General features: G+C 43.1%; 1 protein-coding gene across 1 annotated transcript in view; it reads left to right on the top strand.

The window, feature by feature from the left end:
• ITGB8 (integrin subunit beta 8) overlaps window positions 1-13,152 on the top strand; it is a 135,779-nt gene that overhangs the window by 46,151 nt on the left and 76,476 nt on the right. The window contains exon 3 of the mRNA XM_083189134.1: window positions 7,109-7,283. Within this exon, the coding sequence (XP_083045260.1) occupies window positions 7,109-7,283 (175 nt within the window). The remainder of the gene's footprint in view (window positions 1-7,108; window positions 7,284-13,152) is intronic.

The following is a 13,152-nucleotide window of genomic DNA, read 5'->3' as shown; positions in this document are numbered from 1 at the left end:
GAAAAACATGAAAGCAGGTGTTTTCATGCCTTGTTTGCTGTTCACTTCACATGGGCCCTTATTCTGGTTCTTGTGCAGAGATAAATAGATTTGGGTGGGGTTTTTCTTCAAAGTGAGATCTATACTGCAGTGTAAAAAATAAAGCAGTCAGTATTTTCCCTGCACAGAAACAAAATAACTCACCCAAATCGAAATCTTTCTGCACGTTACATCTGTCCACCCCCCCCCCCTGCAGTGCACATGGTATTTCTCCATTTGAGAAGGAATTTGCCTTTGCGAGTGAACCAGAATAACCCCATAAGGCTTAGTACAACAGTAGAATAGGAAATACCCAGGATGGATCCCAGGTCTATAAACTGCATCATACAACAAATGTAGCAGCTTCACTTGACAAGTCCATGTAACCAAAGGACGGATTCAGACGTGGGCTTAGGTCAGCATAAGCCTTAGGCCAACATGGGCTAGGTTGATAGTGAAAAGGTCGACGTGGGGTTTTTCACTTTTTTGTGTCCCGAATGTTGACACTGTCAACATGGACACTGGCACATGTCGGCTCAAGAAAAAGTGAAAAACCCCATGTCGACCTTTTGACTATCAACCTAGCCCATGTTGGCCTAATGCTAATGCCGACCTAAGCCCACGTCTGATCCGCATATTCATGATCAGGAGCACAACATTCATCGAAATCGACTCCTAAATCCCTGGAAACAGATTGACAGTTCACAGTGTTGTTTGGCACATCCAGGTCCATCCATAACATTTCTGAAATATTTTCTTCTCCCAGATAGCGGCATAAAATTTCCCTGCGCTATAAAACTTGCATCTAATTGTAAAGACCAACAGCGTTAGATAAGCTTCCATTAGCCACTCCCATCAGCAACGTATTGGCCACAATAAAACCACATGGCCTGCCACTTGACCGAGTCCCAGCCTTGTGATCCTCCCGTCGTGGAGCTGCCTTCTGTTATTCTTCTTGCGCAAGACATACTTTAATGCCGTCTCTTAATACATCAGCAGGTATTAACAGTTATTTGGACTATGAAATAAAACAGCTGAAGCTTGTGTCAGGCTATCTTTCAACAGACTTTTGGCTTTATCGTGCCCTTGTCCCCATCGCCGCACTATGCATTTTTGTTAAGTCCTAAAAAGTCCAGGGACCAAAAGCCTCATGGGTGATGTATTGAGGTAAATACTTGGTTAAACATAAGAAATGCATCATGCACGCATCTCTTCTGTCTTGTGGTTGAGGCACATTCAGAATGACTGCAGCATTGTTTTTACAACGAATGACCACATCTGAAGTGACGATGAAGGTCATTTGCTGTACAATTGTTCTGTGCTGTCTTGTACATGTGTTTATTTTATCCTTGTTGAACTTAATGTTGAGATTTTCAGATTGTCATCGTGGTTTGTTTGGTTCAAACGGCTGTGTCTGCATAGCCCGTATTTGTGTAATAATGTCCTCACTGAACTCTATCATAAGTGGGAATGCCCCATTACATCTCCAGTTCAGCTCTCCATCCATAAGTATACATGCAATCCTTACACGTGCAACTCTGCTTCTGTATTTGCCACTGATGTGTGTGGCAGTGAAGAGATGCTGGAAGGTTCACTGGACATGAATAAAGTTTCAACCTAGACCAGGGGTGGCCAAATCTGTCCTCAAAATCTACCAACAGTTCATGTATCTCAGGCAACCTGTGGATCTATAGTAGGAATGAATGCAGCATGTTTGAAAATGTGACAGTTGGTAATGACTACAGCTGTGCACCAGCTAGGTCATACCTCCCAACTGTCCAGATTACAGCGGCAGTCCTGCTATTTGGAGACTGTCCCTCCCTAGGGTGGCAATGTCCAGTGGGTTGGGAGGAACAAGAGACCACCGCTGCTCTGCACCAGGCCATGCCCCCTCTGCCCAAAGCCACGCTCACCTGCCCGGTAGCTTCACCTCCTTTTTGGAAGGGAGGTATGAACTAGGTGATTTGAAAAATGTGGACCATTTGTAGATCCCAAGGACTGGTTTAAGCAGCCATGACCTAGACTATAAATTAAGCCCTAGACATGACACCAGGGTCCAGGGGCAAATTAAAAGAGGATGGGTGACTCCAGCACTACCACGCAGACTCTGGCTTTGTGCTGGAGTCATTGGGTAGACAGCAGGTCGACATGGGGTTTAAAAAAAAAATGTCCCAAATTTGATACAGGCATGTACACTGAAACGTAGCACCGCATCCCCTCACATGGTTCGCTGCACTCACCATGCTTCGGGCATGGTACCTTGCTATGCTCGGCACACAATTTTATTCTCCCGCCACGTCCTAGTGGATGGTAGGGCATGAAATACCACCTGTCGGCACATGTCGGCTCAAAAATAATGTGCAAAAACCCATGTTGATCTTTTGACTGTCAACCTTCCCTATGTCGACCCAATCTTTGGGTCGACCCAATGACCTTGTCGACCTAACCCATGTAGACCTTCCTGCATGTCGACCCAATGCTTGTAAACCTAGTGACTGTATCCCTACTGCGCATGCAGAGCTCTCTGGGTAAATGGTGCCTGCCCATTATTCCTTAAGAAATATCTAAGGTGCATACCCTCTGGGAAAATGGTTTCTGTGCTTTATTCCCAGTGACATATTTACTGCGCATATATAGGTCTCCCTGGAAAATGATGCCTGTGCTATTCCCAGGGAAATACAGTATCTACTGCACATGCAAAGGTCTCTGGGAAAATGGTGTCCGTGCCTAAGTCCATAGGACATATCTACAGCACATGCACAGGTCTCTGAGAAATGGTTCCTGATCCTTATTTCCAGGGACATATCTAATGCTCATATACTGGTCTCTGTGGAAAAAGGTGCCTGTACCCTATTCCCAGGGACATATCTTTTGCGCTTGCAAAGGTCTCTGGGAAAATGGTGCATGCAGGGGTGTAGGGAGGGTGGTGGCACCAGTGGAGCTCACGCTCCAAGCGCCTAAAATTACAGACTTAGACACAGACCAGAGTGGCGTGGAGTGGCCTTTACCTGCTAGCTGGGCTCCAAAATCTCACAGCCCTGCGAGCAAGTCTGCAGTGGGCCCATAGTCCCCTCAGTCACATGCAATATACAAATGTCAGATATCAAATTATCTAGCACAGTCTCCTAGCTGCATTGCATTGTTGGCAAAAAAATACACCTAATTCTAAAAGAGATTCACGAGACTTGGCAGTTCCCTCACGTCATGAAGGACACATCTGTAGAAGATAGGAAGTGCTTGCTGTATTATTCTGAGGTTCTTAGGAAAAACAGTTTCTGGATCTGTACCCCCTTCCTGAATACCATTCCTGTACCCCCTTCCTGAATACCATCACTAACAGAATAAAAGGAAATAACTCGATTTGTACAAACTACGTTGTACAATACAAATATGCCATTACTACAATACAGCAAAACAGCCCTAATATATAACACATGGACATTGCAGTAACACTTACACTACTAAAAGGTAGCAAGAGGTCATTTGCTTATTTACATATAACTATCAGCCACATGTGGAAAAACCCATGTACTGTACTTTATCTTTTATTTGAAACCACAATCTTTATACTTTCATCTAGTTTCAATATTAAACTCGTACTATTTTTTGCTTTAACGGTGATGTCATGTTTTGGAATAGCTGCCACCGGGAAATATTTGTGTTACTGAGTGTGTGTTATATTTAACAGTGTTATTCCAGCTATCCTGTTACGTAAGAAGAAGATATTTGCAGTGTGTAACGTACACTTGAAAACATTTTTATATTCTATTCTTTTCACTACAGATGTTTTGTTATTTTTTTTAAGTTCATGGAGATTTCCACCTATAAACATACCTGCCTACCCTCCGAAAGAGTGGACAAGCATTCTGCATTTATCTGGCCCCGCCTCCACCCGTCTAATACTGGCATTCACGGCTCTTCAGGGGAAGGGGAGGGGCTACAATTATGCAAATTGTGTCATTTTTAGCCCCTCCCTAATGAGCCGTGAATTTACTGTAATGGGGGTGGGGTTTGAAGATGTTACGATCTATCCCCACCTCCAGAAAAGCCATATAGAGTCTCCTCTTTGGGATTTTCCCAGAAAGGAGCAATTTAAAGTAGGCAAGTATGACTACAATACAGTTTTTAAAAGCTATTTATTATTGAGTTAAAGTTTTGAAAATTTGTATTCTTTATTGGCACATAGGCCCTTATTCATGTTGATTCGGTCGGGCATTAATTCACATGGGGGACCGATGTTTTGTGTATGCGCATTTCTGCGCATGTGTATACGCTGGGAGCCTCCAATCTCGGCGCAGAATCTGTTTGCCGAGTACACGCTCCCTGACTTGCGAGCGGGGGGTGGAGAGGGGTGTGGGGTGCCGACCTGGGCCATTAGCATATGTGAACGCCCAGCGTTTCATGGGCGTTCCCATGAAAACGCTGGGCGTACACATGCTAATGCATTTGTGATGCACATGCGGGGGGCGGTCAGCTGACATAACCGGATGTGAGCTGCCCGCCCAATTCCCTGGAAAAAAACACATTTGGTTCTACAAAACATATTTTTCACATTAGCACCTGTTGTATAATGATGTGAGTGTCCTTTTAAATGATAGTGAAGCTTTCTGACACCTTGCGGTTGTGACTTATTTTTGCAGAGGTTTCAGGCATTCTGCTTTGTGAAGTGTTCGGCAAAATGCAGCAGCCACAAACTGGTGGGGGCCGTTCTGCAGCAGTTCAGTAAAGGACACATACTGTACAGTACTTGTGTCCTGCGTTTGTACTTACACAGATGTTAATCTAATGATTTTGACTTTCAGATGGTCACATGTGGAACAGGTGTAGAATCTGGAAGCATTTCTATCTGGGGTGTGTGCTAGTTTAATAAGTATATCTTATGCTTACTGTGTACTTTCCAGATATACACACATAAAAACACAATTCAGGGCAGTACGGATGGTGTAATGGTTAGCATTACAGCCTCACAGCACTGAGGTCATGGGTTCCATTCCCACCATGACCCTAACTGTGCGGAGTTTGTATATTCCCCCCGTACTTGCGTGGGTTTCCTCCGGGTACTCCGGTTTCCTCCCACAATCCAAAAATATACTGGTAGGTTATTTGGCTCCTAACAAAATTAACCCTAGAACATCTGTGTGCGCATGTACATGTGGCAGGGAATATAGATTGTAAGCTCCACTGGGGCACGGACTGATGTGAATGTTCAAATATTCCCTGTAAAGCGCTGTGTAATATGTGTGCGCTATATAAGATACTGCCAATAAATAATAATGACAGATACAAACCGACAACACCGTGATCCAATATTGAGGGAGAGATGATGAAGTGGAGAGATATTAAGTACAAGCCACTCAGCTCCTAAATTACATTTTCCAAACACAAACTATAAAATTACAACTAGGAGTTGATTGTCTGGTACTTTATCTCTCTCCACTCCCTCCAAGGCTTGATACATCGCCACCTCAGTATTCATGACACTGCTGTGGGTGCATGGTGAGAATCAGATTGGGCCGCTGGGAAACCGGGCCATTTTCCGGTGGGCCGGTCCGGATTTGGCCGCTTTCCCCCCTGACTGGGCCGCGGCCGCTAACAGCAGCCACCAACTCCTGGGGGCAGAGTGACATATGCGGCGCTAAATAATAAACATACCTAGTGTGAGACGATAGGCACCGCAGAGAGAGGGTGACTGGGAAGGCTGCCAGTGATAAAGATGGCGGCGGCCGGTGGCCCATGCCCAAATGCAGCAGCTACTCCTCTTCCCATGGGCCTTTGCGCCGCAGCGCCGCATTGACACTGAAGTCAGCCAGCCAGCCTTCTCCTCTCTTCTTCACTCCACCACAAAGCAGCAAGTGCAGGGAAGGGCCGACAGTGTGTACATATAAAAAGTAAGGTATAACTTTAGGCATAAACAGTGTTGATAGGATACCTATTTATGTGTGCTTAGGCATGTTTTTTTTGTTTACTTGTTTTCCACACACACTCTCCCCTTTCCACCCAGCACCTGCTCCTTGTCTCTCTGCCGGGCCATTCCCCCACCACTCCCCCCTCCCCCCGGCTCCCGCCAGTGTTACCACACCACCAAGGGGCAACCCGAATCGTAAACCCCCCCTCACCCCCTTGGGCCGCTCTAGGATTTGTCCTGGGCCAGATTTATCAATCCGCCCCTGGTGCAGGGGGTGAACACATTGCACTGTTTATAGATAGCCAGTGCGCAAGATCAATATGCAAAGCTGACCTATATCAGCAACCAGCAATCAGCTTCTAGATAGATAGCATTCATCAAGTACATTCTAACAAATGATAGGAAAAAGCTGCTTAGTGGCTATGAGCAAATAATCCACTTATTATTTAAAAAAAATTAAAATTTATGAATGTAATAAAACATAAAAAAGTAAATAAAATCTAAAAATACTGTAACATACACTGTTGCTATTTAAGATAGCCATACACTTTTGCGATTTAGGCTGATTTCACATGATTCTGACAGATTGGCCCAAGCAACTGGGCTAAAAGCGGACAAATTGCATTCACATCGGAACGGATCATAAGACTGAACTCTTGCACATGAGCTAAATCACCTGGCAGCTCCCTGGGAGTCCTTCCGTGCTATTTTTACATGCGATAAATGGCCAAATCGGATGAAGGACTCATGGGGAGCTGCTGGGGTAGTTCAAGGGAAATCAGGTCCCCTAGTGTAGGCACAAATTGGCTTGAGATGTGCAGATATTCATAGAAATATGGCAGCAATCCACAACCAACTCCTAAAAATAAAGAGCTGTTCTGACATCTAAGGAAATTATACAAGTTATTCTGCTCAGTTGATTAATATTTTTCCATCTGTAGTCCCATGTTAACCAGCAGGAAAATGTTACTAATTATAATTGTTTCATTATTACATGTAACCACAGAGCCCAAGCTTCTTTATTTAGTATTGCAATAAAATCTTAACTACAAAATCTGTGTTTGGGAATTAATGATATTAAACAATAATGCTTCCTGCTGAAGCAGCATACTTGGCCGGCCCTTTGAGAAGTTTTGAAAGCCCATCTGCTTATTCTCTGCTTTTGTTTTCATTCTCTTCTAACAGGATTTTATGGCGGATTCAGCAGAGAGCGAAAGATGTGACACTGTTTTGAATTTAAAATCCAAGGGGTGCAGAGCAGATTTGATAGAAAGTCCGTCAGTGCATTTACAGGTTGTGAGTAGCAAGGAGGCAAGCAGCCAAGTGATGCCAGCGGAAGTGTCTGTTCACCTTAGACCAGGTTAGTGTTGCAGTGTTGCCGCTATTTCTGAATATGTTTTATATTGCATGTCTGATATTACCGGGAGCTTTTGCTCTTTTGGGGCCAGATGCACTAAGCTTCAAAAGTCATAAAATGGAGAGTGATAAACCACCAACCAATCAGCTCCTGCCTGACATTTTTTCAATCAGTCTGTGACATGACAGATAGTAGCTGATTGGCTGGCTGTTTATCACTCTCCATTTTATCGCTTTTAAAGCTTATTACATCTGGCCCTTTAGGTGTACATTGTTAAAGAGTAATTTCGCACTTGGTGATTTTCATTTGAATTCCCCTAAATGAGGTATGCCTATCATTACTTCATTCTCTTTTGCAGGGCAGGACAAGGGAAATGTGCTAAAACACAGAACGCTTCTGATTGTTGAGTTATAGCATCCTGTGTTATTATCAGAGCTGGGGTATCACACTATCGCCCTTGCTATCCTGCTTTCCCCAGCTATATCAAGATAACCACACAAATGCCATTCACCACATCAATATTTGTGTGGCACTGTGTGCATGTGGGGTCCACTAGTGATTTCCCAGACACCCTTGCAGGGCTTAAAGTGGTCCTGGAGACCTACTGTCGTTCCTCTTACTCCAATCCCCCCATTAGGAAGAGCCAGTGCCTCTGGTAGGGTTTTTGGCACCTTTCGGCAAACTATAATGCTTTTCTGTTAAGAATTACTGTGCAGGGCCAAGATTGGGGTGGGACTAGTTCCACCTCACCAGTAGAGGTGGTGGAACTCAGTTCCACCCCATTCCCCCGACTTTACACTCTGCACCCTTGTTGGTCAATATGGTGATGATAACTTGTATTTTGTTTCAATAGCCCCAATTGAACACTACTTTGCAGGATATTCAGCAGAAAGGCAGTGTTCTGACTAATATCTGTATAGTCAATTAGGCCCAATTGCCCTCTCTGTTATTATAACTGAGTAAATTGTATTAAGAAGCCATTGGGCTTAACTAATGTGGGTGCAAGGGAAAAAGGACCCAGGTTATAAAGTTGTATACCAATTTAGAGAATTGTCTGCTAAGCAATTGGGTCTGATCCATTGCCAAGCCTGAAATGTGTGACATTACGGGGGAAATTTACCAAAATGGATTCGTAGAAAAAAGGTGTATTCGTAGGGAGAAATGCACCTTTTTTTTACGAATTTGTATTTTCGGGATTTTCTATCCCCAAAATACAACAATTCGTAGTCCTAGGGATGGAACATTCATATTTGTATTTACAAATACGAATGTCTACACCATCGATAGGATACGACAGAAATCACCATTCAAAAGAATGGTGGTTCCTGATTTACTAAGCAGCCGTATAGAAAATACGGCTGCTTTTGTCCCTGAAAATACGGCAGAAAAATAGAACATCATTTTCCTGTCGTATTCTCGTTTTAGCCTGCACGGATCAGTCAGATCTGTGCAGGCTGCGGTGTAAAAATAAATAAAATTAAATAAATAAAAAAACGGCGTGGGGTCCCCCCCACAGCCGAAACCAGCACCAGGCTGACAGAGCCTGGAGCCGGTAATTAAAAATCAGGGAACCTGACAAATAGGGGTTCCCTGATTTTTAACAACCAGCCCCAGGCTCCTGCTCTGGGGCTGGTTCCCAAAATATGGGGGACAAAATGAGTAGGGGTCCCCCGTATTTTAGGAACCAGCCCCAGGCAAAACCAGCCAGCAGGGTAATGCCACAGCCGGGGGGAGACTTTTTATACAAGTCCCCCCGGCCAAAGCATTCATCCCTACCGACCAGTCAGCCTGGCCAGGGGCCCTGGGGGAGTGGGGACCCCCCCAATGAAGGGGTCCCCCCCTCCAGGACTTATCTGACCAGGCTGAAGCCTGGTACTGTCCCCGATGCCCCTGGGCGGTGGGCATCGGGCTGATTCAAGTGTAAAAAAAAGATTAAACTATTGTTTTTTACTGTGGCACTACAAGTGCCAGCAAGCTGGGACTTGGAGAACCACAAGTCCCAGCCTGCTGGGCATTAAAGGGCCCGCTGGCACTTGTAGTTCCACAGTTAAAAAAATAGTACACAAAACACACAATCAGGAGCCGCCTAGCGGCCAATCAGGAGCCAGTAAAGTCGGCTCCTGATTGGCTAGAATTCATTCTTAGTCCAGACGTCGAGGAGGAAACATCTCTGAAGCTCTGAAAGTCCCGGGAGCTGCCGGCAGCGTAAAGAAGAAGAAAGAAGAAAGAAGATAAATAAATAAGCCCTGGAAAAGAAGACAGAAGACACAAGACCATCCATGGAGGACCTGGTGAGTAGGATTTCCCTCCACAGGTCCACCATGGATTTTCTTCAGACAGGACGCCGACCTCGGAGCCGCCGACACCGGAGCCGCCGACACCGGAGCCGCCGACACCGTTTCTCTTTTACATTGCATTCCAACCTACTCATAACATATTGCAATTAGGTGAGTATAGATTGTATTCAATCACAAATACAAGGGCAACATGAAAAAATATATATTTAATGACTATAATTGGTGATGATGATATAAAAAATTAAAACATATTCCATGGAAATTGTTAGCCGATTACAGAAAATTAACCGCAGTTTCAATTTTAATGTTAGCATTTAGCAGGTGTGTGTGTGTATGTGTGTGTGTGACATTACTCAGCGATCCTATTATTAGCATATAAATGAACCCACACGATAATTGCTACTGGTAGGTGTCTGCAGATTAAATCAGAGAGAAACACAATATTATTTCAAGAGATGACTCAATACTAATTCAGCACTTCTGTGGTTTTCAATTACACAGGAATTAATTTTCTAAATGGCCTAAGATTTATGTTCTGTTTTCACTTCATACTCGCTTGCTGCATTTTTTTTTTTTATTACAGATGTGAAGTTCTAATTTGTTGTATTTTCGAAGTGAAAGATTTCATAACCATTTCCTCCCTCACATTGGCCAAGTGCCTATGTTTTGTAAATTCAATATTTATGTTACTTTTGAAGATATAGCATTATAGTCATCCTTAAGTGAACCTTTGTTCTTGTTTTTGTTTTTACTGCTTAGTTTAGCTTTAATGACATTTTTATTTCATTTAAACAAAAAAAGAATATAAAGAAAGAAATCATCAAGTTGTGCAGAATCGTCCTAGTCCTTGAATTTTCAGATGACCTAATATGAGCAATGTATTAATCAAAGCGTACCCTTCCACTGCATAAACCAGCTGGTTCTCCGACCCCTTGCCTTACATCCTGCTATCTAGCCACCACCCACTTGCTTGCACCTCTTGTAATCTGTCTGTCTCCCCTTCCTACTAGATTGTAAGCTCCTCCGAGCAGGGCTCTCTTCCCTCCTGTTGTCAAAGCCCACTTCTCTTCACATTTCACTCACAGCTCTCCTATACTCCAACACTCAGTGACCATCTTCGTCTGCATACCCATCTCCATCATTGACCTCAAGCCTCTATTTGTATGTTGATTGAGTCCTCACTACTTATGTGTATTGAACTGTGGTGCTCTTTATTTGTACTCTACTTTTGTTATTTATTCAATGTTATGCCAAGTTTTGTCTCCCTGTATTGTTCCATTGTACGGCTCTGCGAAACACTTGTGGCGCCTTATAAATAAAATTATAATAATAATAATAATATTAATCAGTAAACTTTTCATCTGACCCTTTTATAGATATGTAATTAGTTATATTTTAAATGTGTTCTAATATTGTCCAATGGCATGATTCATCGGAATTGCATCATCGGCCTCTCAGGACCTCCTGGATGGGTTTTGTGCAACGCAAGCTCCAGGAGACTTGCTTACCCTTTTAGAATTTGATGAGGAGGTTGTGGACTGGTAGTCACAAGTAAGAGTGTTTTCAGGGTCATATATGTGATGGTAGATGCTAGATCCAAGTTGGTTAAAGGAGCCTTATGACCTACGAAATTGTTTAGACTTTTGGAGTGGTGAGTTAGGTTAAGGGGGAGGTGGGTGGGCAAGGTCCACTTGGATATAGACTAAATATATTTCCCTTGTTTGCTGTTTATCCTGCACCAATGCACCGTCCCTTATTTATTTATTTATTTATTTACAGTTTCTTATATAGCGCAGCAGATTCCGTTGCACTTTACAATTGTAGACAACCCCAACCTCACATACTCTTCTTTAATGAGAGATGGGCATTGTGGGACAGACAGATATGAGGAGTAACAACACTGCCACTGCTATTAGCATGGTTTCTTCCTACTTTGGGGTGATTACACTTGGCCATGGGTGATGGCAGAAGGGAATATAGTAACATAAAGCTATATCCTGTAGTCTCATATTCCTCTTTATACTACCTGTTGTGATGTGAGGAATTATGGGCATATGCTGGTGTTTGATAATATTTTGTCTTTATTATTTATGGTGATCTTCAAGACTTATATTGGCTATACAGTATGTCATGTAAAGGTCTATGGATATAGAGCATGTGGTTGGGTGTAAAGCAATATGGAGGGGATTTGTCTACCTATTGGCATTTTACATTGGCTGTGTGTACATGGATAGAATAATTTGGCCAAATGGTTCTTATGTGCTGTCAAATTCTATGCTTCTGTGTAGCTGCATATACTGTATTCCATGTGTTACTGTTTTGGCTGTATGGTGGTGTATTTACTATTCAGTATCATCTCATCCTACATGAAGATACAGTATATGGAGTTCTACAGGGTGGTGGTGGTGTGTTGGCTTCAACATGAAAAACAAAAACTCCAGTCTCATGTATAAAACAAAAACTCCAGTCTCATGTATAAAACAAAAACTCCAGTCTCATGTATAAAACAAAAACTCCAGTCTCATGTATAAAACAAAAACTCCAGTCTCATGTATAAAACAAAAGTTTTACATAAATCTGCGCACAGAAGCATAATCTCTGCCCAAGCAAAGGAAAACTCACCAATAGTCACGCAGCACCGCTACATCAGTAAATAGGCATTCACGGGTGGTTCACTAGTGCTGATTACCATTTTCCCCATCATCGTCCACTATTGACACCTGTGCCAACCTCTCACAAATAATAAAACTTTGTCAGGTGTTATAGATGTGTCTCTGTCCCAGTCTGCATCTATTTACAGTTACATATGGATGTGGTCAGCATCCTGACGGATGGTGGCGTCCCAACTAGTGCCAGAATACCGTCATTGCCACACTGTACTTTGCCCAAAATAGAACATCTCCAAATCACCTATTTCAGCAGATACGGGTGCACATGGCCAAATGATGCAAAACTGCACGGGCACATATGCAGGCACCTACTGTCCTGTTTCTGCTCAGAGCAAGACACAATTCTGCACCTGCCACATAGTCTGTTACACATGTGTACGTTACTGACTCCTGTGCAGCAGACTTCTCAGAAGGTTCAATTAATTCAACGCTCTCCAGAGAGCCAATCATGGCACAGCCCAGTTAGCAATTTACACGTACACGACTAATTGCCTCAAGGAATATGACATCATAAAAACAACCTATTAAAAGTCCTAAAAAAAACACGTCCATGAAATAATGGAAAATATTCGCTCAAATTATTCTCTTAAGTCTTCTATAGCTGAAAACGCTGTGTACTTTAGGTAATGAAAAGTCTAGACTTTTTGGGGCCGAATAATCAAGTGCTATGCCCAGTGCATATTGAAACGCATGAGTGGGTATGTTGGCAAAAAGAAACTGACACCATATACTCAGTGCCCAAAGATTCAGCCTCTTAATGTTTTATTGTACTATGGTCTACAGGTGACCCCGGTAACCGAGAACTAAGGTTTGCATAGAATGAACAGTATCAGGATAGTGTACTTTATCGCATTGACAAAGAATATAAATCTCTGTGCAATAGAACGTCTGTGTGATCATATGCAT

The sequence above is a fragment of the Crinia signifera genome, chromosome 5, assembly GCF_055691185.1.
Source record: "Crinia signifera chromosome 5, ASM5569118v1, whole genome shotgun sequence".
NCBI classification, from domain to species: Eukaryota; Metazoa; Chordata; class Amphibia; order Anura; family Myobatrachidae; genus Crinia; species Crinia signifera.
Note: the sequence above shows the minus strand (reverse complement) of the source record. Positions and strands in the feature narration are given on the sequence as shown.